This window comes from Periplaneta americana, chromosome 2, assembly GCF_040183065.1.
Source record: "Periplaneta americana isolate PAMFEO1 chromosome 2, P.americana_PAMFEO1_priV1, whole genome shotgun sequence".
Taxonomy (NCBI): domain Eukaryota; kingdom Metazoa; phylum Arthropoda; class Insecta; order Blattodea; family Blattidae; genus Periplaneta; species Periplaneta americana.
The window spans coordinates 202,711,365-202,739,108 of NC_091118.1; the positions used below are offsets into that span (position 1 = coordinate 202,711,365).

Consider the following 27,744-nt stretch of genomic DNA (forward strand, 5'->3'; position numbering starts at 1 on the left):
ATTGGTGGATTTTCTTTGGTCATGATATCAATACATAGAAAAAAAATTATCGTTTTGTGAAATGAGTCACAAACCGGAGGTTATAGGCTTTAAGAAAGCGGAAATTTTCATCCTGAATGCTTATCAAGTGTAGGCTAACAATGTTCAAGGCCGACGGAGTTCGAGATACATAACGACCATTGCTAATTATTTCAATATGCATGAGGTCACAACGGAGATATGACAGGTATATGCTACTGGAGTTTGAGTGTCGCTGCTACTTCCAATTTTATTAACAGCACTTCAAAAGCTCAGAATTAAGAACGTTACTAAAGTTAAGAATTTAGAGTGTTACTAAGGTTCAGAACTAAGAATGAAATTGTCGATGAAGTTCAGAAATAAAAACATCGTCAAAACTCAGAATTAAGAAGTTCTTTAAAATTATAATTAATCAATTAGCTAAGATTCAGAATAAAGTTAATAAGATCAAGAATTACGAACATTACTGTAGTTCAGAATTAAGGACGTTATTAAGGTTCAGAATTAAGAATGTTACTAAGATTCAAAATTAAAAACGTTACTAAGGTTTAGGATTAAAAACGTTACTAATTTCCAAAATTAATAATGTTACTAAAGTTCGGAAATAATATGGTTACTGACAGTGAGTTCCAGAATTAATAACGTTACTACGTTTCAGGAATAATAATGTTAATAAGTTAAAGAATTAATAACGTTACTACGTTTCAGAATTAATAATGCTACTAAGTTCCAGAATTAATAACGTTACTACGTTTTAGAATTAATAATGTTAGTAAGTTCCAGAATTAATAACGTTACTACGTTTCAGAATTAATAATTCTACTAAGTTCCAGAATTAATGACGTTACTACGTTTCAGAATTAATAATGTTAATAAGTTCCAGAATTAATAACGTTACTAAAGTTCGGAAATAATATGGTTACTGACAGTGAGTTCCAGAATTAATAACATTACTACGTTTCAGAAATAATAATGTTAATAAGTTCCAGAATTAATAACGTTACTACGTTTCAGAATTAATAATGTTAATAAGTTCCAGAATTAATAAAGTTACTACGTTTCAGAATTAATTTTAATAAGTTCCAGAATTAATAACGTTACTACGTTTCAGAATTAATAATGATACTAAGTTCCAGAATTAATAACGTTACTACGTTTCAGAATTAATAATGTTAATATGTTCCAGAATTAATAACGTTACTACGTTTCAGAATTAATAATGATACTAAGTTCCAGAATTAATGACGTTACTACGTTTCAGAATTAATAATGTTAGTAAGTTCCAGAATTAATAATGTTACTACGTTTCAGAATTAATAATGCTGCTAAATTCCAGAATTAATAATGTTACTACGTTTCAGAATTAATAATGTTAATAAGTTCCAGAATTAACGTTATTAAGGTTCAGGATTAATAACGTTACTAAGATTCAGAAATTATAACGTTACTAAGTATCAGAAATAACGTTACTACATTCCAGAATTAATAACGTTACTACGTTTCAGAATTAATAATGTTAATATGTTCCAGAATTAATAACGTTAATACGTTTCAGAATTAATAATGCTACTAAGTTCCAGAATTAATGACGTTACTATGTTTCATAATTAATAATGTTAATAAGTTCCAGAATTAATAATGTTACTACGTTTCAGAATTAATAATGCTACTAAATTCCAGAATTAATAATGTTACTACGTTTCAGAATTAATAATGTTAATAAGTTCCAGAATTAATAACGTTATTAAGATTCAGAATTAATAACGTTACTAAGATTCAGAAATTATAACGTTACTAAGTATCAGAAATAACGTTACTACGTTTCAGAATTAATAACGTTACTAAGTTTCAGAATTAATAACGTTACTAAGGTTCAAAATTAAGAATATTACTAAGGTTCAGAATTAATTATGTTACTAAGGTACAAAAAAATTAGCGTTACTAAGGTTCAGAATTAATTATGTTACTAAGGTTCAAAATAAAAAAAAACGTCACTAAGGTTCAAAATTAAGAGCTTTACTAAGGTTCAGAATTAAAAACATTTCTAAGGTTCAGAATTAATAACGTTATTGTATTTCAGATTTAACGTCGTGAGTCCTGAGACATTTGTTTTATTTTAAAAGTTCAGTATAATTCTTTACTTAAAAAAGTCACTGACATAAGGAAAAATGCTGAAAAAATTCTGCAGGTTACAGGTAGGGCACAAATGCAGATAGCTATATTATACTATACTTCGGGTCTCTGCACATTCTTATATTATGAAGTACGGCATAGTATACTATACTTTTAAGACTCAGGAGGTTAAGAGCGCTGTTAAGGTTGAGACTGAAGAACTTTTATGTATCAGAAATTGAGAACATTACTAACGTTCTTAATTGAGGATGTTACTTAAGCTCAGAATTAAGATTGTTGCTAAGGTTCAGAATATATAAAGAACCTTTATTAAGGTTCACAATAATATATCAATAACGTTACTAAGGTTCAGAATTAAGAATGCTACTAATATTCAGAATTAAAACGTCACTAATGTTCACACTTAAGATCTTTGCTAAGTACTGTTCATTTGCGAAACAGGAACGGAACTCGTAAGCTTGAACTACTGTTGTGCCCAAAAGCACTTTTTCGTTATTGATGGTGCTGGAAAAGTGTACTCCGTAAATGTCAAAGAAGGTAGCAAAATTAATTTTCTGTGCAGTACTCAGTTCATTCATTGAAAACCGGCGCTTGAGTCTCTTACATAATATAGGCTATGAATGTGCAAAACATTGCACTACTTTACCAGAAAGGAGAACATATTTTTATCAAATTAGGCCTCGGTGACGTGAGTACTTAGTCACCATTGTGACACGCTATCTTCTCGTACGATAGTTACGCGAGCAGCCCTACAAAACACGTCCAGTCCGGTGAGACATCAAGAGTTAACGTGCAGGTGAAACTTTGAACAATTCTAAAGGTCAGCCATCGTCAGAACTTTACTTATATTCTCTTTGCGTAATATCTCAAAACTTTGGAACGTATATATACACACACAAACACACACACACACTGTGAAAATCAAAGAACTCGACATAGAAATTTGCAATAGGAAATCAGTTTTTTCATTATTGTTTCTTCTATTCTTTTACAGAAAAATGCAATAAGTAGACTATATGTTTTTTAAGAATCAAAAAATGAATTAAGAATACAATAGCAAATTTATTTTTATTCACTCTCAGAGAGAAAATAGCAATGTTAATACTTTTATTACTTTTTGTGTGAAATTATTCTATTCCATTGCAGTGAACCAGGTTCATAACAAAGTTGCAGATTACTTCCTGAGCAACTTTTATTGTGCATATAGCAAAACATTGTCAGAAATTCAGCTTAAAGCTGGAACATAAAAATTAAGAACTCATAAATTATCGCGCTAAAAAAAACACCTCCTCAAATAAGTCCTTCTTCAAAATTCAATGAATTATGTAAAATATGGAATCTAGATTACAGCTTTTCTTTCATTAAAATAATATTATACACAATTTTCCGTATTAAAATACTGAACATGGTAAATTTGAAATAATAATTCTATCTATTTATTACTCCATGATTTTAATTTTTTACATTTATATCTTGTATTTATATTTGTAGGATTATTTATCTCATATATCCATGTCTTTTTCATATTGTTTTATTTTCATAACATAAGTGACTATAATTTGGTACAGTCTTTTGTAATTTGGGATTTTTTTTCTGTTATAAATAAATAAATAAATAAATAAATAATTAATGAATAAATAATTAAATGAATGATTGATAGATAAATAGGATAAATAAATAAAAAGATAAATAATTAAATTAATCAATGATGGAATGAATAAATGAATAAATAAATGAATGGGTGAATGATGAATAAATGAATGAATGAATAAATAAATTAATGAGTGAATGGATGAATGAATGAACGATAAATAAATAAATAAACAAATAAATAATTAATTAATGAATCAATAATTAAGTGAATGATTGATAGATGAATAGGATAAATAAATAAAAAGATAAATAATGAAATTAATCAATGATGGAATGAATAAATAAATGAATGAGTGAATGGATGAATGAATGAATGAATAAATAAATGAATGAGTGAATGGATGAATGAATGAACGATAAATAAATAAATAAACAAATAAATAATTAATTAAAGAATAAATAATTAATGAATGATTGATAGATAAATAAATAAAAAGATAAATAATTAAATTAATGAATGATGGAATGAATAAATGAATAAATAAATGAATGAGTGAATGGATGAATGAATAAATAAATAAATGAATGACTGGATGAATGAATGAACGAATAAATAAATAAATAAATAAATAAACAAGTCTTTATAAGAAATTAGGGCTTTGAGATAAGAAAAACTATTTGAGAGTTTTCTGAAATAAATGCCTTTGATTATATTAACAAAAATGAAATGATAGTCAAGGGGGATCATATGAGTTATTTACAAGTTTTCTTTCAGAGATGGATCTGATGACGCAGTACTCATTCTACACATTTCTGCTTGGCTGCTTTCTGTTGACTGAGATCTCTGTTCAAGCGGAACAGACTAACTGCACTGTCACGATATCACAAGGAACTCTCACAGGCTCAGGGAAGGCGTCCCTGTTCGGAAGACAGTACTGTGCTTACATGGGAGTGCCATATGCGCGTCCTCCTACGGGACATCTGAGATTCAATGCAAGTAATTGAGTTCGATGTGTGTGTATGTATGTATGTATGTATGTATGTATGTATGTATGTATGTATGTATGTATGTATGTATGTATGTATGTATGTATGCATGTATGCATGTAATCAGCGTATTCCGAATCTCACCGGACCGGTGGGCAACAATGACGTCACGCTGCAGCGAAATAGGAACAAAATTGCTGGAAGGATCGATGGCTGTCATGGCGACTGTGTAAGTTGTTGTCTGTGCTACGCTAGCAAGATTTTGCGAAATTTCCGTACTGCCATCTCGTTCAAAGGAAAGAGAGCAAAAACAATTCATTTCTTGAACCGGTAGTAATAACTGGTCCGTTGACATGTTCGCTCATAAGCCATTAACATATTGTTTTTACGTTGTGCTCATTACAAACAATACAGCAGAACACACCGCCATGACACAACAGTGCACGATGTCATTCGTCTGCTAATTCTCGCCCTATACAAGAACCAATCAGATTCACTGATGGCGGCTAATGGAGACTGCCACCACCTCTGCACCGGTGGATAATCAGTGACGCCATCGGTGAAATTCGGAACACCGTGATTGTATTGTATTGTATTTATTAACATTCAATGGTATTCATACATTGCTTTACAGCTAGAATATGGAACAAGTCAAAAAAATTAATACTATTATAAAGTCTTAATTTATAGTCACAGTCTAGATGAATTATATACAGACGAGATTTACAATATAGTCTACTAGTACAACAAGTTTTAGTATCAATTTCATGAAGTGTTACTGAATGTCATGAATTCACCTACAGAATAGAAATACTTCTTTAATTTGGCTCTAAATAATCTTATGTTTTGAGTTTCATTTATTATATCGCTAGGGAGGTTATTAAAAATTTTTACTGCCATATAACGCACTCCTTTTTGATAGCACGATAGACTTGCCGATGGAGTATGAAAGTCATTTTTTGACATGTATTTATGCTATGAACTGTTGAATTAGTTACAAAGTTTTCACGATTACATACGAGGAAGATTTTTAATGAAAATATATACTGACAAGCCATGGGCATTATTTATAGTTTTTTAAAAATAGTCCTACACGATTCCCTAGATTTCGCACCTACCATTATTCTAATTACTCTTTTTTGTAATAGAAATATACTGTTACTATCTGTGGAATTTACCCAGAATATTATTCCAAAACTCATTATCGAGTGGATCAGATTGCTCAGCGCTGAGATTCGGAATACTCTCAATGTAAATGAGATGTAAGGCACCAGTGATAAACGTGATTTGAACGTTTGTCATCGATGAGGTACAACAAGCAATGTATGGGCAACATTTGAAGAGAAAAAAAGAGGCGTGTGACACCAAAAGTAATTTGTTACAGACGGTTTGTCTTTCCTTCTAGTTACTTACATTATCATTTTGCAAATTTTCTTATTATTTTGTATTTTTATGTTTGATTTATGATTTATGTAGTTCACCAATATTATTATATCATATTTCGTCATAGGATTATCTCACTGTTACATTTACAGGCTCCGTCAGCACCCGCCAAGTGGGAAGGAGTTCTGAACGCCACTAAGAAGACCAAATTGTGTATCGGCGCGTCCTTGAGGAACTGCAATGAAGCAGAGGACGAGGACTGTCTGTACCTTAACGTGTACACTCCCAAGGTACGCTGGCCGAGCACTTGCAACTCAGGAATAGTGGTGGGGTGTGATTTCAAGACCTGTGATTTTGTCATTGTGATAAGGGCCCCATACACGTAAAGACTTATCAGGAAGAAGACGTAAGAGGTCGTTGAAGTGAATTATTTTCCATGGAGAAAAATGCGATAACTCGAGAAATACAATTCTTTTGCTCGCGATTTCTTAATGTTATTTTCAAATACTACGGTGACTTGGACTTCCACTTTGAGAGAGGAATAGAGGTTAAGGGTGTTCGAGAATAAGGTGCTTAGGAAAATATTTGGGCCTTAAGAGGATGAAGTTATACTAAAATAGTGAAAGTTACTCAACGCAGAACTAAACGACATTTCATACAAGTTGAGAAGATGCGGAGGCATTTCTTTCCCCTTCTACTTGTCCTGGGTCCGTCAGTGACAGACTGGTGGCTGTTACCTCTTATACCTGCACCCCCCAAGCTGTACACACTAGAAAATAAAATATTAAATAAAGTATATACTGTAAGAGAATATAAAATAAAGTGTCACAGATGTTTGACACTTACATGTTAGAGATCTTACAATATTTTCAACTAATATAATTAATTACATTTAGGAATGTCAGTTTGCATTATGAAGTCATAGGGAGCGACACAGTGCAGATTGTCCCATTGTGTATGCTGTAGAGTAGCAACTAGCGGTGTAGAAAACATTTATCTTCTGTTGTCAGCAGCTTTTTAATGTGCCAGTTAACATAAAGAGCAATAAAATTCAATGTAAACACTTAATATGGACTTTCGAAATATAGCGTACCAGTAAACATTTTTAGAGATAAAATTTGTCACTATGTAGGAAGTCAATTAGTCGAACATTTGTGAGATGGACAGTAGCATCTTCCCCTTCACTGATGCTAGGGAGTATGAGTAGAGGGGAAAACCTATCAACCAAACTGAAATAGGGTTTAAATGCATTGCATTCTTCATCTAACATAATTAGATACATTAAATCCAGACGTTTGAGATGGGCAGGTCATATAGCACGTATGGGTGAATCCACGAATGTGCATAGAGTGTTAGCTGGGAGACCTGAGGAAAAAGGGATCTTTGGGAGGGCTGAGACGTAGGTGGGAGGATAATATTAAAATGAATTTGAGGGTGGTGGGTTATGAAGCTAGGGACTAGATTAATCTTACTCAGAATAGAGACCGGTGGTGAGCTTATGTGAGGGCGGCAATGAACCTCTGGGTTCTCTAAAAGGAATTTGTAAGTAAGTATATTTATTTATTTCATCTGACAGGATTGAGACCATAGAGCAGCCGTGGCGAAAAGGCCATGGTGCGCCGAGCCACTGTGTAAGCTGCAACGTGCATAGCACCTATGGAGGGAGGCGGACAACCGAAGGGGAAGTTAATGTTTGGGACTTGTAACGAAGAAAGAAATGAACAAGAAAACATAGGACACATTATCACAACCTAAAATTAACTGTCTTCAGAATGTCTCTGCGACAAAGTTTCAAAATCAGGAATTATGTCACTTACTGCCAATCGTAGTTGATCACGAAGGTATTTGTCTGTCAGTCGTGATCTAAATTTGTTTTTTACTATTTTCATTGTTGAAAATAATGTTTCACAAACGTAAGTTACAGCGAACATGGCTTCAACAGAGCAAGCGAAAGAACGAAGCTTCAAATATTTTTTTTTTCCAAAGATTTGAAAAGTTCAATATCTGTCAAGTCCTTACATCTAGCTTTCATTTAACATCGAATTGTAAATCTGTGAGTTTAAATTGAAGATCTAACCGCATTATTCGTACATCTGCTGTAAAAGAATCGACGTACAGAGATGATAATGATAATAATAATAATAATAATAATAATAATAATAATAATAATAATAATAATAATAATAATAATAATAACAACACTTAACCTTTTAATGTTTCATCAGTAACATGTAGTAACTTATAATGCCGTTTTATGTTATACAACCGTTTTCCTAGCAATATTTGTGAACAAATCATACATTTAATATTTTCATCATATTGTAAGCAAAAGAATTCATCCTCCCATCCTATTGAAACTTCCGTTTTTTATAGAGGTATATGGTTTCGAGAGAGATATTGCGACGATACGCCACTCGCAGATCAGAGACAAATACAAATAGAACGGAGTTTGACTCCAGTGAGTAAGAGGGTGGGGGTTGTAGGTAGGAAGCGAGAGAAAAGCACTGCGAGCCACAATGTGCTCGTGAATCGCATTTTCGCTGCGGCTGCCATAGAGCATTCTCTTCAATCCTACCAGTTGACACATACAACTACAACAAATCACAAAATAGTAAGAGTAAATATTTCAACACTTATAGGTAAATCATACAACCGTTTCATATTGAGGACCAACAAACTATGCACCTCAAATGACTAGTGGTTCCTAGATATAAGCTTCACAAATTTGAATTTAAAAAGTATGAAATAAAAACGGGCCACAGTTGTCACGCGGACTCATTCCATCAACTGTGCTGCTTTTAATTGTGTATGTTTTGTTGTATTATGCAAATCTGTGAGGCAATGATTTCGGAATTGTTTTGTTTATGTAATGTACTCGTAACTTGTCAGTTGAGACCTAACAGCACGGAAACCTTCTCAGTCCTGGTGTTCATCCCGGACGACAGTTTCCTTGGAGACGAGAGTTACCTCTACGGTCCGGACTACCTGATGGACAGAGGCATCATCATGGTTATACTCAACTACAGGGTAGGCCCGCTAGGTGAGTGATCTCTAACAGACAGCTCTAAGTTAGAAACGCATGTATTTGAGCTGCTATATTAATCATCATTTACTGTTCAAGTTAGGTTGTCAGTCCAGTTGTTTCACAAAACTAAATAAAAGCTTTAAATCATCAAAATTTGGATAGTCGAATATTTTCAAAAAAGTAAAAATTCTCGGGAGATTAATAAATTCGTCAAAAGGACGGTTTTAAGTTTGAGTGATTTTCAAACTAAAACCACAAGCAACTTCAGCCCTATCTAAAGTTTAAACTTTGCCCTGTCTTCCACCGTATTATCTACAGTGATATCACTAGTGGTTTTGATATATCTAGAGAAAATCAAAACTCGAGTGGGATTTAGTTCAGTATTACACGATTAGAAGAAAGGATATAAAGATTAGAAGAAATAAAGTACTCTAATACAATAAAATATTAATTGACTTATTAAAATTCTAAACTCTCTTGAAAATGTATTATTGTACCATCTCATCATTACAAATATTTCACTAGATGGCAGTAGTGTGTTATGATTAGCTGTTCTCTTGATACCAATTGTGTCAACTATACAATCTTCATTGAACTCTATGGACGATTACTAGTCAAGAAGGCTTTGTTGATTCATATTCAATTTTATTAAAGGAATTGGATTCCACTTCAATTATCAATATATATTAAACAATCTCTGATACGTGACCATCCATAATCTCATACAGCAGAAGCTTTAATAAAACCAAAATAATATGAACAAGATAAATGATAGAAAAGTTTTAATTAAGGATGATGGAATAAATATGAATCATTTTAAAAGGTACAATTATGAAAGTATAATGTTGACAAACAAAGAAAAACAATCTAGGGATGTGATAAAAACAAACAAATGCTAGGGAGGTGATGAAACTGTAGGATAAGCAGCCATGATTGGTCGAAACATGTCGTTCCGTACCGTTTCATTGGTCAACAGTAGTATGGCGTAGTAAAAGTGTAATAGTCATTATAAAAGATTGTCAGTGGTGTAGAGAAAGCATTAAAGATCTTCAAGAAGAAACAGCGGAAAATATTAGACAGGAAAAAGAAAATGCAACAATATCACTTTATCAACAAATTTAAAGGAAATCAATACAGATATAATAATAATAGTAATAATAATAATAATAATAATAATAATGATAATAATAATAATAATAATAATAATAATAATAATAATAATAATAATGAGTAATAATAATGATAAAAAGTTAATAATACCCAAAAGTTAATAATAATAATAATAATAATAATAATAATAATAATAATAATAATGATAATAATAAGTTAATAATACCCAAAATAATAATAATAATAATAATAATAATAATAATAATAGGAGTAATAATAATAATAATAAGTTAATAATAATAATAATAATAATAATAATAATAAGTTAATAATACCCAAAAGTTAATAATAATAATAATAATAATAATAATAATAATAATAATAATAATAAGTAATAATAATGATAATAATAAGTTAATAATACCCAAAAGTTAATAATAATAATAATAATAATAATAATAATAATAATAATGTCAATACAGGCACAGAAAATGGGTTTTCAAAACTGTAGGCTACTTAAAATTTGCAGGTTTCCTCAGCATTGGCGACACTCTGGTGCCTGGGAACTACGGGCTTAAGGACCAGGTGAGAGCGCTGCGATGGGTCAGAGACAACATAGCGGAGTTCGGGGGAAGACCCGACAGTGTGACTATCCATGGACACGGAAGTGGAGGAGCGTGTGTGCACTACCACATGTTGTCGCCGATGAGCAGGGGTGAGAAAACCACTAATCTGCTTCCAAACTTATGAATTTCCTAAAATGTCAACCTCGATGACTGAATGTCTGAAAAAAAATGACGGGAATAAAAGTAAAAGGGCTTAATCGAATCCCTAGAACTGTGTAAAACGTTTATGGGGTTCGCGATTATTATTGTGAACGTGATTGGGATTGTAAGAATGTTGGGAATTTAAACGAATTAAAACTCTGATATCTTCTTTCATTGTTGTCTTCATGCTCCCCGTATTTAAATTAAAAAAAGACGAAGCCTTCTCGTTAACTCCTTCATAATCTCTTCCCCATTCCATGAGGCCTAGTCTTCAGACAACAATGCAATTGATGTCGAAACGATTCACAATATCAATGTGACGCCAATGAATTATTTGGAATTGTAATGAATAATAATAAATAATTACAGAAATTGGATTCATTTGAAAATTAATACCACAGTTTTAAGTAGTTCAGAATTACACTGCGTTATGTGGACTATTTCTATCTTTATATTTCCCAAATTTCTTCTTCTTCCTATGACTATTAAGCCTGGATAAAAAGGGGGATAAGTTTGACTGTTCCAACTACAGGGGGATTGCACTGCTCCCAGTAGCTTATAAAATTCTGTCAATAAAGATCTATGATAGATTAATGAAATGGGCTGAAAAGATGATTGGAGAATACCAAAGTGGATTTAGACCTGGTAAATCAACAATTGACCACATCTTTTATCTTAGAATGGTTTTGGAGAAATTTTATGAAAATGATATAGACCTGCATCATCTATATATTGATTTTAGACAAGCATATGATACCATAATAAGAGAAGAAGTCTTGGAAGCAATGTACTGGCTGGGAATACCTAAAAAGTTAATACGGTTAATAAAAATGACCTGGAAGAGCACTACATGTCAAGTGAAAATAGGGAGAGATTTATCGGAAGAGTTTTATGTGTATAATGGTTTACGACAAGGTGATCCACTCTCCCCAGTCATATTTAACTTGGCTGTCGAAAAAGCAATTAGAGCCATCAAAACAAACCCTGGAGGTAGATATACAATCGCTTAACCCAACATCTAGCATATATGCAGATGATGTGGCCATATTGCAAGAACAAAGGCAGCACTATCAGGGTCACTACAAGAATTTGAGGAAGAAGCGAGAAAGCTTGGTTTGGAAATAAATGAAAGAAAAACCAAGTATATGAAAACATCCAGAAGAGAGGTACAAAAGCAGGACAATGTGGTCTTTCATCACCATAATTTTGAAAATTGTACAAGTTTTAAATATTTAGGTACAATGATTACAAACAATAATGATATATCCTCAGAAATAAAGACAAGAATAATGGCCGGTAATAGGTGCCTGTTTGGGCTTGGAAAACTATTTAAACTCAGTTCATTATCCAGATCTGCAAAGAAAATAATCTATAAAACTATTCTAAGACCAGTGGTTACATATGCTAGCGAAGCTTGGGTTTTAACAATAAATAATGAAAATATGCTAGCAGTTTGGGAAAGGAAAGTTCTGAGAAAGATATATGGTCCCCATTTTGAAAATGGCCAGTTTAGAAGTAGAACAAACAAAGAACTAATGGAACTGTATGGAGAACCGAGTATAGTTTCCTTCATTAAGAAAGGCAGACTTAGATGGTTGGGACACCTTGAACGTATGCCAGAAGGCCGATTACCTAAACGGGCATTATATGGACAGCCAGGAGGATTAAGGAAGAGAGGAAGACCAAGGCTGAGGTGGTTCAGGATGTGGAGGATGATCTGCGGAGAGTTGGATGCAAGAGATGGAGACAACGGGCTCAAGATAGAGATGAATGGTTTCTACTGATTAAGGAAGCCCAGGCCCTTCATGGGCTGTAGTGCTAATAATGAATGAATTAAGCCTGGTGGTCTGCTACGGTCTCACTCCATCATTTCAGCCGACGGCCCAAAGATCTTGTTTCTAAATGGCGGTAATTCAGTGCTTGGCGTGGTATTCTTGTTGTAGGCATCCAGAGAATATGAGATTTCCATTTCTGTCTATAATTTTGAATTGTCTCTAAAATTGGATCAATATGTAATTATTTCGAAATATCCAAATTTTTCTTCTTGTCTAATCTAGTCAATCACTTTATTTATGTACGAATAATAACTTTTGAATGCATTAAAATTAAATTAATATTTCGTTAAATTTTTTATATAGAAGAAAAAGAATTCACATGATATAACATTCTTTTTTGCCATTTATGTTTTATTACGGCTGGCCGGATTCGAAACTAATTTCTTTTAAACACTACAGAATTTCAATAATTCAAGACCTACTGTAATTATTGACGTCACCGTATTAATAGCAATTCTGCGCCACTAAACACAGAGGTGGTGAGTTGAGTGCATACATACGAATTTTAGTTCAGTGTGTCTTTTAAATGATAATCCAAGTCCATGAACGACGAATAAATATGTCGTTCGTCACATGATAGGTGACTGAAATATTAGGAAAGGCATGAAACATAAAAGAGAAAATATGTCATATTCCTGGCACTGATTATTTAGTTATTCTACTCTTTCTTTACAAAATAGTTTATTTATATTGCAGGTCTGTTCCATCGAGCGATCTCGCAGAGCGGTACTGCATTGAACCCCAACATGCGTCCGGTCGACAACCCGAGACTTCTGGCTCAGAAACTGGCCAACTTAACGAAGTGTCCATCTTCTGACAGCGTCGTGATGATATCGTGCCTTAAAGAACTAAACCAATCACGGTTCTCTAACATCACGTCTATTCCATTTGTAAGTTATCAGAATTTATCGGCTCAATACAGAATACAATGTGTTAAAAAATAACACATAATTGCAATTAAAACTGAATGAGGAAATTTGGATAAAAAATCTCAGACACGTCAAGCCTTGTATTTAGAAAGAAATATTTTTATGCAAACAAAATTTGCGAATTATGACGTCAACGAAAACGATATTAATTAATTGATTAACTAGTGGACTTACTCGTGTTAATTATGTAAGATTTGTGCGGCCAGTGCTTCACGCACCATCCTCAGAGCCTACTAGATCACCGCGTCATCTCGAACTTCTCTGCCTGTTATGTTGGTGTGTTTGATTGTTGAAACGGATACAATCCAAACATAATAGACAACATCATAAGAAAGACAAAACAAAAACTTAACAAACACAAGAACACAAGAAATACATCACACTAACATATGAAAACAAAAGCACACATATGATCGCATCTTCATTCAGAAAGAAGAAATACAACATAGCATACAAAACAGAAAACACACTACAAAGACATCTCAACACACAAAAAAACACAAACAAATAAATACGACCACACAGGTGTATACAAACTCACATGTAATAGTTGCGATAAGTTCTACATAGGACAGACAGGCAGATCATTCCAAACACGCTACAAAGAACACATTAAAGCAATAACCAGAGGACACAATACATTTACATACGCCGATCACATAACCAATGCTAACCATACATACAATAACATAAATACGGACATGGAAATCCTACACATACAACCCAAGAACCAAAAACTCAACACACTAGAACAATACGAAATATACAAACACACTAAAACACACACCGATCAAATCCTCAACACACAGATCAATTTCAGTACTCACACTATTTGACTCCACTCTTCAACACCTTTCAACAATCAAACACACCCACATAACAGGCAGAGAAGTTCGAGATGACGCCGAGATCTAGTAGGCTCTGAGGATGGTGTGTGAAGCACTGAAACAGCTGTAAGCCGCACAAATCTTACATAATTAACACGAGTAAGTCCGCTAGTTAATCAATTAATTATATTCAAGTGTCAAAAGTAGTGTACGCAAGATTCAAAATGAACGATATTAAATTACACTTTCCTAGTTTTTCTAATACATCTGAAAGAGCATATTTTTGTTAGTATTTGTATGTATGTATTTATTTACACTGCAAGTGGGCAAGCACCCGGTGGCAGTGGTATATACAATATTAACAATACACAATAAAATGATAACCAATACACAATAAAATTTACAATACACAATACAATTTTACAACACATATACAATTTTATACACAATACAATAAGAATACACAATACAATTTAACACAATAATAATAAAACATAAAATAAAATACCTAATTTTACAATACAACCTACATAATTATGTATAGGTCCTACATAAGTTTAAATAGTCTTTCACTTTACTCTCATCTCATTCCCTGTAGTGGCACTATGACGCATGTCACCTTAAAAAATTAAATGTTGAATGTCACCTTAATTTTAATTTTCACTTTATATACTACTTTTTAAGTTATTCTTGAATCTCCTTAAGGAAGGACAGCCCTCAAAGACCGCTGCAGGTAGGTCATTCCAATCATTTATAGTTCTATTTAAAAATGAGAATTTACCTACATCCGTTTTCTGTTTCCTACATTTGATTTTAAAATCATGATCGTTCCTACCATAGTACGTTGGCTTTTCTAACCGAGCCGTTATGTCTACCCATGCTTTCTGACCTAGATGTGCTCTATACAATGATGTTATTCTAGTTTTCCTACGTCTGTTTTCCAAAGTTTCCCATTTAAGTTCTTTTATCGTATCGTTTCCATCTTCTCTTTTACCTTTAACAAATTTAGCTGCCCTATACTGGATTCTTTCTAAGGAATTTATCTGATATAATTTGTTTTATATAGAAGCACTATGGTTATTGTTACCATGGTAACAATTTTATTTTTAATATATTTTGTTAGTTCTTGTATTACGGAAGCAGTTTTATTGATAAAATCAAGATAAAAACCATAAATTTTAAGAGAAAAGGAGAGAATTAATATCCTGATGATGAGTGGATTTGGTGACAGAAAACGACAACAAGCGGTATGCGCACTTTTTAACGAAACTCATACAAATCGGCATAAACGTTACATGTCAAAAGTGTTAATGATAATGCAAAAGCGTAAGTTATAGGCCTATGTATACTTAAGAGTTCTAAGTAGGATTACCATTAGCAAAGTCATAAGCAATGGAATTATTTTACGAAACACACGAGACGTATAAGAAATTATGTCACCACATAACATAGATTTGTTTTTTGTGCCAGGGTCCAACAGTGGAAAAGGCTAATGGTCCAGAAGAAGTCTTCTTGAGTGAAGACCCCCTGAACATAATAAACGAGGGCAAGATGACTAAAGTTCCTTGGCTCATGGGCTCTGTTAACGATGAGGGAGCCAGCAACGCTGAAGGTACGTTGCTCCCTTCTGTCCAGAAACAAACTAGATGTCTAGGAACATTCCGAATGTTTATATATATAAGCGGCCAGGAAGGATTAAATTAACAGATGTGATCTATGTTTTTGCAGGAGAAGTAATTCCCACACAGAAACTTGTTGCTATGGAAACCTTTCTTCATAACATGAAACTATACTGAAATAGACCCATTACAGTGCATTTATTGTTACTTAGTTACCGTTACAGTATAGTTTTGCGAAGGCTTTGGAATAATATTGCTCTACATTTTTAATGTAAAATATATTTTATTTGAAATTTTAAAAATATGATCGTTCAAAAAGTGTTGTACCATACACGTTTGTGTAGTGTATTACAAGATACAGGAAAATGAAAACTCGCTGTGTTCGTTTTTCAAACTTTTCCTCGATTTTGTAAAAAGCACTTCCCAACCTTGTATCGTATTCGTGTTCCTAGGCGTGAAAATAATAAGACATTCTTATCGTCATGGAGTCACAAGTAAAGTGGTTATAGAAATAATGGTCACAAATTAATTTCAATTAATGAATTCATTTCAGAATATTATAACATGATATTTTTGTCTCATTTTCGATGACCCAATTGCTTAATAATTATTTTATTGTCACAGGTAATGCTACAAGATATTTTAATTTATATATAAATTTCAAGGTGTACTAATTAGCATTGTTTCGCAGAAAATAAATAATATAGATAATAAAACATAGTACATTATTATTACTATTATTATTATTAAATAAGATATTATATTTAATTTACTAACACAGCATTACATTATAATGCCTCACATGACCTACTACTTACTTAAGGAAAGACTGAAAATAATTTATTCACAAATACGTCCAGAGATAACTAGTGTTGACAACCCAACAGAAAAAAGATAAATTGAATTTCATTACAAACGTAACGAAAATAATGTATAAATACGACTAAAGAACCTGTATGTTATGCTTACGCTTTTTTATCTACGAGTATTCTTTAATTTCTTCATGCATCTATTTTTTTATTTACTTATTTATTTTCGCATTTATGCACTCAATTTTCTCCGTGCTGGTGACATCTCCAAATAGTCACTTCTGAGCCCAGAGGCCTTGCGTTCACGTCGTTTCGATTCGTCTCTATTTTCAGTTTCTTCTGACCAAACTTGCACCTTGCACTTAAGTATAGTTGACAGTGAAAAGGTATAATATGGCAAGAAAGTTAATGATAAAATGCTGCACTAAAGTGACTGTAAGATAAAATATCCCTTCTTGGTGACATCAATGCTAAAACGTACCTATACTTATATATTTATAAGTAGTTATATTTTGTGATTTTCACGACTTATGTGTAGTCTATATCAAGTAATATGTAATGCAATACTATTTCAATTTACAGAACTTTTTCAAAATGAAACTGCTTTGTTCATCTGGAATGACAATTCTGAAGACGTTCTGGTGACGCCAACAAATCTGAGATTGCGCGAAGAGATGAAATTCATGACCCCAAACTGGACTAAAGTTCTCGATTTCTACATGGGCAACGAGAGTCACTTGATCAACTCCAATAAATATGGAGCCATCATACAGGTCAGTTCAAATAATCTATCTGCAGCTTGTTTGTGTTGTGTTGGTACACAGACTACTCAACATAACATTGAGCCAACAAGACTACAAAGAAGAGTTAAACACAGTAAAATAAATAGCACAAGAAAACGGATACAACCCTAACATAGGAATACAACATGTTACAATACATGTTACAAAAACATAGAAGTACAACACAAAAAATACATCACACTAACAAACGAAAACAACACACAAAATTGCAATCTCATTCAAGAAATTAAATTACAACATTGCATACAGAACAAAAACACTCTACAAAAGCATCTCAACACACAAACAAATACAACCACACAGGCGTATACAAACTCAAATGCAACACCTGCAACAACTTCTACATAGGACAGACAGGCAGATCATTTCAAACACGTTACAAAGAACACATCACAGGCATAACAAAATCACAAAACAATTCCACATATGCAGAACACATCACAAATGCTAACCGCACCTACAGCAACATAAATACAGACATGGAAATTCTACATATTCAACCATAAAACCAGAAACTAAACACACTAGAATAATACGAAATATACAGGCAGACAAAAACACACCCCCATAAAATCCTTAACACACGGCTCAATTTCAGAACACACACACTTTTTGACTCCACATTACACTACACAAACACACCCCCAAAGGAAGTACAATCAGAGGGCGCGAAACCCAGGACCACCCAGTTCTGATGATACCCTACAACATGCTGAAACTAGTCAACAAGGTAACCTAATTTTAATACGTGAAAGAAATATAGTATACATTCTAAAATGTTTAGTCAAACCAATGAATTTCATGTTACCAGACAAAATGCAATTAATATTAGTGCAATCACAAATGTATGATTATTATTAAACTTCGTGGAATTGCCACGAGAATCGCAAGGTTTACTGCGCACGCGGTATAGACTGTATGAGAAGGGGGCGTGCAAAGGATCAAGTATGCCTCTGAAGTAAACACTGAGCAGTATACTGCGGTTACAATAAAACCTGTATCCTGCATTCAAGAACTATAATGAATGATCTTTGAAATAGGAAATGTGTAAACATGTAAATACACAATTATTTTATAGTGAGATATATTAACTCTTAAAATTTAATGTAATATACTCACATCATCCTTGAATATATGCGATGCAGTGAAGAGTTACGTACATTTTGAGCGACTGCAAAGTAACCTCCTCCGATGGTCACTTAAACAGTTTTTATATTGGGAAAATGTACGTTTAACATCACACGATGTAATAGGTGCATATTTGAAGAACGGAAAGTCACTACTTTTTAGTACACCAACTTCAGACGTCTTATCGTGACCTGATAGTACATAATTTATAATACGAAATTGTGAATAGGCAGAATTTTTAGCAATAATATTTCTCAACTTACATTTCACTTCTTCTGAAATTAATGAATTGTTATTTTGCATAACGGTTTGTGATACTTTATACACTATATTAAGGGCTTCTGAGAGTTGTAATTTAGACGATTCTAACAGGGTGATGCTTTTGGACACGATTTTAAAATTAGAATCAATGAACAGAATATCTACCAATAGCTGTTCAGAAGGCAATGATTTTACAGCTGCAACAGCGGAACTGTCTGTGCTATCCAATGCATCAATCACCTCCATTATTTTGCCGTAATATTCTGCATAATAATTAACAGCATCCAACCACGTTCCCCAACGGGTCAAGACTGGCTGCGGGGGTAAGAGTATTCCAGGGGCAATTGTTTGGAACAGCAACACTCTCATTGTAGTATGTTTGATTGAATTCTTGTCTACACTGAACACATGTTAAGCTTTGACTATTCCAACCACAGTAATGCAAAAACAAGTGCTTACATAGGTATACATTAGCTGTAGCTGCTTTATCTATTTGGACCGGTCACAACTCTTAACATGAACTGCTTATACTACGAGACCGGGCGGTCGCCCACCTCCTCTATACTACCGTACATCGGCAACCTGATTGCATGCTGCGTGTGGCAATTCAACGAAGTCTTATTATTATTATTATTATTATTATTATTATTATTATTATTATTATTATTATTGTTTCAGTACATACATTGTGATCTTATCTGCTTTGGTGATATCTGGTAACAGTTGGCAACATTGAAAAGACGGCCATATTAGCTATTCAGGAATTTATCTTATGTGAACCTCTCAACAGACTGACAGTTATTACTATTTAATACGAGAAAAATTTCGTACCGGCATCGGGAATCGAACCCAGGACCTCTCAGCTCTGCGCGCTGAGCGCTCTTTCCAACTGATTTATGCCGGGACGCGATCCACGGCGCCGGCCGAACTCCTCTCGTAATGCTTTTTACGGCCTTACTACCTGCATTTGAGACGATACATGTCATATATGCAGGAGCGCATATTTTAAATGACTTTGTGGCCATATTCAACATCAGTTCATGACAACTGTTAACAGTATACATCACATATTCATTTTGTTTGAGGTCTCGCCCACCAATTGACAGTTGTTTGCTCGCATCTCTTTTCCAGTTGTACGGAGACCGACTATACAATCTTGGCATTCACCTGTCAGCTGTTCTCCACGCTTTAAACGGACACACCAATATCTACAAATATAACTTCGAGCTGAAGGCCAAGTCACATTATAAGAAACTGTCCGAAGACATACGTAAGTGTTTCTACTACTACTTTCCCTCTTATGTCCTCCCAAGTGGATCTTGACATACTCGTAACACATGACGGAAAATATCGATGTACATCCCTTAACAATTTTTTGACGTGAAACATCTATATTCTTCAGTAGAGATACAAGCACAGAAATAACCCATTTTAGCGGAAAGAATGTTGTCTGATTTTTGTCTGTGAGCTCATACTCGCTCACAACACCATAACACACTCTCCATTCCTAAACACAGAACATCCTTCTACTCTTCATCTTTTACCGTCTTTGCTGCTCATCTCTGGAACTCTCTACCACAACATGCCAGAAACTGTCGGACATTGTCTAGTTTAAAAAATAAACTAATATTGCATTTTTTCAATTCTGATTCCTTTCAGTTATAAGCCCTTTTCTCTGCGATAGTTTTGTAAAAATATATAGATATATTTTTTTCTTCCATTCCCCATTTTATTCTCTTGATCACCAGATGAATTTATTAGCATACCCTTTTTATTGTGAATTTTATTAAATTTTCATATTTCTTTTCTTTTTTATTATTTTATTACATTCCATTTCGTTATATTCTTCCTTTCGTTCTCCATATTAAGTATTTGTACTAAATGAGTTGCTTTTACTATATTTCAATGTACGGTACTTTACTTTTTTTTTCTATTATGGTATTATTTTCATGTTGTTTAGTGTCGATTTATTATGCTATTATTATTACTTTTTGTAATATGTTAGTATTCTGTTCTTTAACTTTTTGTTAAATTTTTAACTGCTTGTATACTTTGTGACCTGGTAGAGTGTAAGAGAAGGCCCCATGGCCTTAACTCTGCCTTACTTACTTACTTACAAATGGCTTTTAAGGAACCCGAAGGTTCATTGCCGCCCTCACATAAGCCCGCCATCGGTCCCTATCCTGTGCAAGATTAAGCCAGTCTCTATCATCATACCCCACCTCCCTCAAATCCATTTTAATATTATCCTCCCATCTACGTCTCGGCCTCCCCAAAGGTCTTTTTCCCTCCGGTCTCCCAACTAACACTCTATGTGCATTTCTGGATTCGCCCATACGTGCTACATGCCCTGCCCATCTCAAACGTCTGGATTTCAAGTTCCTAATTATGTCAGGTGAAGAATACAATGTGTGCAATTCTGTGTTGTGTAACTTTCTCCATTCTCCTGTAACTTCATCCCACTTAGCCCCAAATATTTTCCTAAGCACCTTATTCTCAAACACCCTTAACCTATGTTCCTCTCTCAGAGTGAGAGTCCAAGTTTCACAGCCATATAGAAGAACCGGTAATATAACTGTTTTATAAATTCTAACTTTCAGATTTTTGAAGAGCGGACTGGATGATAAGAGCTTCTCAACCGAATAATAACACGCATTTCCCATATTTATTCTGCGTTTAATTTCCTTCCGAGTGTCATTTATATTTGTTACTGTTGCTCCAAGATATTTGAATTTTTCCACCTCTTCGAAGGATAAATCTCCAATATTTATATTTCCATTTCGTACAATATTCCCGTCACGAGACATAATCATATACTTTGTCTTTTCGGGATTTACTTCCAAACCGATCGCTTTACTTGCTTCAAGTAAAATTTCCGTGTTTTCCCTAACCGTTTGTGTCCTTAACTCTGCCAGTATAAATAAAACATTATTATTATTATTATTATTATTATTATCATATTTAAAGAGTTTTACACTTGACCAAATAGTGTTATTTGTTACAGTTCAACACGTGCGTGCAGGCCACGGTGACGACCTGCTATACCTCTTCAAGTTGCCGATGCTGGAAGTCTTCCCTCCTGGGCAGCCGGAGCTCGATTATATCGAAGTCTTAACCAGTATCATAGCAGGATTCGTGAAAACCGGGTAAGTTATGAAAGTTTCCTCCCGTTGTTTGGCTTTCATTCATAATATGCAGGTCTCGAAACCCGAGTTGTCCGATTTCCTCCTATGTAGACCCATTCTCTCCGAAAAAATGTACACCTCTGTGCCCTCCCATCTGAAATTGCATTCACGCAGGTCACGAACCAGTGAACACTGGTAGTCGGTAGCTCTATTTCCTCCGTGCAATATAAATCAACTTTTTGTCCCATTTTCAGCCCATGAACTGACTTAAGTTCAAATTAATGTCACAAGATTTTCTAGCACATACTTATCTTTATATACTACCCTCCAATGTTTTTGAAAACTGTATTTAAAACCTTTATACTGGGTGAACAATACTTCGCGCGCCCACGCTTCCACGGATTAGCCTACTACTAGTCGGCGGAACCGTCCCGCCTCCGCCGCGCTGAAGTCCGCGTCAGGCGTCAGTGTGAGTTGTACTCTAGCAAGTTAAGCACGAGTTCTGTAGGGGACGTACAGTACTACAGTGTGTTAATATTACAGATATTATTCTGTAGGACAGATTAATAAAATATCTTTAATATTCTCATAGCTAGCAGTGCATATCCTGTACAGATTACTGTGCACTTAACTGCGGAATCCCGGCCAAACAGTCACTCAGTTGAGTGCGCCCCTTGTATAATGGCAGTAGACTTGGACATATACGTCAACGTATATGCCTAACTTGGAGTCAGGCAACAAAGGGAAACATTGAAGGAGGAGAGTTCGGTCCGGTGTTGTGGATTGAATTTGGCGTAGCTCAGTGGTCAGAGCGTTTGGTATGTAGAACCAAGGACCCGGGTTCGATCCCCGGCGCTGGAGCGAATTTTTCCCCTCAAATATTAATTGTCAATATTACAGATATTATTCTGTAGGACAGATTAATAAAATCTTTAATATTAGTAATACAGTGTGTTAATTAAAAGTTCTTTAGGCGACGTAATACAATTTGTTAATTAAGTGTTCTTTAGGCGACGTAGTACAATTTGTTAATTAAGTGTTCTTTAGGCGACGTAATACAGTGTGTTAATTAAGTGTTCTTTAGGCGAGTAATACAGTGTGTTAATTAAGTGTTCTTTAGGCAATGTAATAGAGTGTGTTAATTAGGTGTTCTTTAGGCAACGTAATAGAGTGTGTTAATTAAGTGTTCTTTAGGCAACGTAATAGAGTGTGTTAATTAGGTGTTCTTTAGGCAACGTAATAGAGTGTGTTAATTAAGTGTTCTTTAGGCAACGTAATAGAGTGTGTTAATTAGGTGTTCTTTAGGCGACGTAATACAGTGCGTTAATTAAGTGTTGTTTAGGCGACGTAATACAGTGCGTTAATTAAGTGTTCTTTAGGCGACGTAGGCTAATACAGTGTGTTAATTAAGTGTTCTTTAGCCGACGTAATACAGTGTGTTAATTAAGTGTTCTTTAGGCAACGTAATAGAGTGTGTTAGTTAGGTTTTCTTTAGGCAACGTAATAGAGTGTGTTAATTAGGTTTTCTTTAGGCAACGTAATAGAGTGTGTTAATTAGGTGTTCTTTACGCAACGTAATAGAGTGTGTTAATTAGGTGTTCTTTAGGCAACGTAATAGAGTGTGTTAATTAAGTGTTCTTTAGGCAACGTAATAGAGTGTGTTAATTAGGTGTTCTTTAGGCGACGTAATACAGTGCGTTAATTAAGTGTTGTTTAGGCGACGTAATACAGTGCGTTAATTAAGTGTTCTTTAGGCGACGTAGGCTAATACAGTGTGTTAATTAAGTGTTCTTTAGCCGACGTAATACAGTGTGTTAATTAAGTGTTCTTTAGGCAACGTAATAGAGTGTGTTAGTTAGGTTTTCTTTAGGCAACGTAATAGAGTGTGTTAGTTAGGTTTTCTTTAGGCAACGTAATAGAGTGTGTTAATTAGGTGTTCTTTAGGCAACGTAATAGAGTGTGTTAATTAGGTGTTCTTTAGGCAACGTAATAGAGTGCGTTAATTAGGTTTTCTTTAGGCAACGTAATAGAGTGTGTTAATGAGGTGTTCTTTAGGCAACGTAATAGAGTGTGTTAATTAGGTTTTCTTTAGGCAACGTAATAGAGTGTGTTAATTAGGTGTTCTTTAGGCAACGTAATAGAGTGTGTTAATTAGGTTTTCTTTAGGCAACGTAATAGAGTGTGTTAATTAGGTTTTCTTTAGGCAACATAATAGAGTGTGTTAATTAGGTTTTCTTTAGGCAACGTAATAGAGTGTGTTAATTAGGTGTTCTTTAGGCAACGTAATAGAGTGTGTTAATTAGGTGTTCTTTAGGCAACGTAATAGAGTGTGTTAATTAGGTTTTCTTTAGGCAACGTAATAGAGTGTGTTAATTAGGTGTTCTTTTGGCAACGTAATAGAGTGTGTTAATTAGGTTTTGTTTAGGCAACGTAATAGAGTGTGTTAATTAGGTGTTCTTTAGGCAACGTAATAGAGTGTGTTAATTAGGTGTTCTTTAGGCAACGTAATAGAGTGTGTTAATTAGGTGTTCTTTAGGCAACGTAATAGAGTGTGTTAATTAGGTTTTCTTTAGGCAACCGTAATAGAGTGTGTTAATTAGGTTTTCTTTAGGCAACGTAATAGAGTGTGTTAATTAAGTGTTCTTTAGGCAACGTAATAGAGTGTGTTAATTAGGTGTTCTTTAGGCAACGTAATAGAGTGTGTTAATTAGGTGTTCTTTAGGCAACGTAATAGAGTGTGTTAATTAAGTGTTCTTTAGGCAACGTAATAGAGTGTGTTAATTAGGTGTTCTTTAGGCAACGTAATAGAGTGTGTTAATTAGGTGTTCTTTAGGCAACGTAATAGAGTGTGTTAATTAGGTTTTCTTTAGGCAACGTAATAGAGTGTGTTAATTAGGTTTTCTTTAGGCAACGTAATAGAGTGTGTTAATTAGGTGTTCTTTAGGCGAGTGTAATACAGTGTGTGTACAATGTGTTAATTAAGTTATTATGGCTCAATTCAGGTATTCCATTGCTCAAAGTGTATTCGTGTATGATTTATACATGTGCGTACAAAATCAGCTATTAAACTAATAAAGTATAATTAACTTTCACGTTCCCGTTCCCGGGCTCCGGTAAGCTTCTCGTTAATTGTGAATGCTCACATTTAAATACACTTATTGTAACAATATCTCCGTTCTCGTTCTCGGTTTATTTTGGACCAGCCTTTGCTCCCTGTTTCATGTTGATGTTTACGTATTTGTTAACCAACAGGGACCCTGTTGCCTGGGAGAAACTGTCCGCTACCTGGGAGCCCGTGGGCAAGCTGAATCGGCACGACATTCACGTCAAATACATGAACATAAGCAACGGGAACGAGAGCAGCTACGACAACGTCAAAATGACCATGAGCCAGGACCTCTTCAAGGACAGGATGGACCTCTGGTTGTCTTTCTCACTGTCCGAAAACCTTGCATATTTCCGAAAAGTTCGAAACTTCTCCCCCTCGACGAAGACAATAGGCCTATCCAGTGTTATGTATATGGTCATACCGCTAGTAACAGCACTTGTGATAATTTCATAGACTTCAAGTAAGTGCACCAATCGAAATGAATCTGTCAGGTTCTCCTGAGACATGAGAATCAAGCAATCAAATAAGTAGGGTAGAGCTAACAGTATGTTAGGTTAATCCTGAAAATTCCATCCGTATTGGATCTGTTGTGATAGCGAAAATGAAAAGGTAAAGTTAACAGCTATAAAATATTGAATTTAAAAATATAATCTCAGTGACTTCTATAATATAAAAGACAGAGATTGTAATAAATAAGTAGGTCAATGAAGCGAAAATATTTTTGTACCTAAAAGAAACTATTTAAAAATAAATTACACATCAGGTTATTGTAGTAGTTATTCTGTTAAGAGGTGAAGAAAACAGACGTTCGATTATTACCCAGTTTATGTTAGAATTGTCAGTATTAATATTCATGAACGTTACTTCCTTTATGTGCATGTGATACAAATCGTTTTAGTAAGCATTATGCAAAGAATGTAATTTTAAGATACTGTAGCCACCGTAGCTTGGAAAATCCAGGCACTATGAGAAAACATTAACTACAAAGTAAACAAACGTATCTTCCACATGTTCTATCTCTGAGCAAAAACGTCCAGTTCTAATTCATGTGATAATTAGGTCTATGTCACAGTTTAGACGAGAATACGCCCTTGTTCGAGGTAGGTGATTGATGAGATGTAACATTTTTAGAGTAACATGAAGTTTAAGAAGGTATTTTTTCAGACCTTAATCAGGATTACGGACAGACCAGCATTATCATAGGTTACATCACAAGAATTCTCGTCTTGTCGCCAAAGAGATGATAACTGGCGTGATATTTGAATAAGGCTATTTCACGAATAATAATTAACAAAAAGAAGATAAAGTAATTATTATATTACTGTATAGAAACAGATTATGTTATAAATTAAGATATTAAATTTAATACTTACATTTGCTAGTACTGTCATCATGCAAGATCACGAGCCTCCAATTCCAAAACTGTCTACATCCATTCTTAATAATTTTCAGGAAACGCCAAAAACTGATAACTTTTTTCCTAATTGTTTGCAGTGTTCGTCATATTTGAAGCTTATTTATGGAAGGAAAGAAGGAATTTAGGCACAACATACATTAGAAAATTGCTAGAGATATTTAGGTAGATGACGACACCGTTATTATCTCAATTAAAAAAAAATGGATTTAGACAGTTTTGGAATTGGACGCTGCCCACAAATGCGCATCAGGTACGATAAGACTGTTTAAAAAGATTGCAGTTTTGGGTTTGATTGGTTAAAACTCAATTACTAGATTCTATTAGTGAATTGGTACATGAGCGAAATAATCGCCTTAGAGCGTTCGGTGAATTAAAAAAAATGCAATTTTTACTAAGTCATTTGAATTTTTTTTATTATGTATTAGGTGTGTTTAAAGCTGCGTGCCTGCAAAGTTTGGAGTTTATAAATATTAAAAAATTATTTTAAAAAACAACAACTCGGAAACAAACCGTGCTAATTCTCAAGTATAGCGATATTTTTCTAAAAAATGCTCCTTACGATGCAATTTTCATTATTTTCTCTTGAAATGTGAGATTCAGAATCTTTATGAAACAACTAAACAGACTTGCTAAGAAATGATTATCAAGGAGGAAGGATGTTGTTTAAAAATGTTTTGAAACAGTTTCATTTTATTTTTTTTTATTAAATCCTACGCACTCTTGTAGTCTGAGTAAATTGTCTGCAGTGTTCAAGTCGGAGCCATTCTTGGCCGTCTGTTAAGGGGAGAGGATGGTATTTTTTGGTGAAAAATGAGTAAATTAAAAAAATCCTTAAAATACTCTGTGATATGTGTGGAATGCATAGC

General features: G+C 34.0%; 1 protein-coding gene across 1 annotated transcript; it reads left to right on the plus strand.

The window, feature by feature from the left end:
* Positions 1 to 6,052: 6,052 nt before the first annotated feature.
* Positions 6,053 to 27,669, plus strand: LOC138695218 (juvenile hormone esterase-like). Its single transcript, XM_069819678.1, has 10 exons — positions 6,053 to 6,118; positions 6,267 to 6,404; positions 9,004 to 9,154; positions 10,779 to 10,964; positions 13,548 to 13,741; positions 16,078 to 16,219; positions 17,618 to 17,808; positions 20,359 to 20,497; positions 22,232 to 22,373; positions 25,605 to 27,669. Exons 1-10 carry the CDS (start codon positions 6,053 to 6,055, stop codon positions 25,912 to 25,914), a joined length of 1,659 nt encoding a protein of 552 aa, XP_069675779.1. The 3' UTR covers positions 25,915 to 27,669.
* The last annotated feature ends 75 nt before the right edge of the window (positions 27,670 to 27,744 follow it).

Excerpts from the sequence above, each read along its gene's own strand:
- LOC138695218 (XM_069819678.1), top strand. The coding sequence starts at position 6,053 with ATGTATGGGCAACATTTGAAGAGAAAAAAAGAGGCGTGTGACACCAAA. Across the intron at positions 6,405-9,003 it reads TTAACGTGTACACTCCCAAG|TTGAGACCTAACAGCACGGA; the intron begins GTACGCTGGCCG and ends GTAACTTGTCAG. Across the intron at positions 20,498-22,231 it reads GAAACTGTCCGAAGACATAC|TTCAACACGTGCGTGCAGGC; the intron begins GTAAGTGTTTCT and ends TATTTGTTACAG.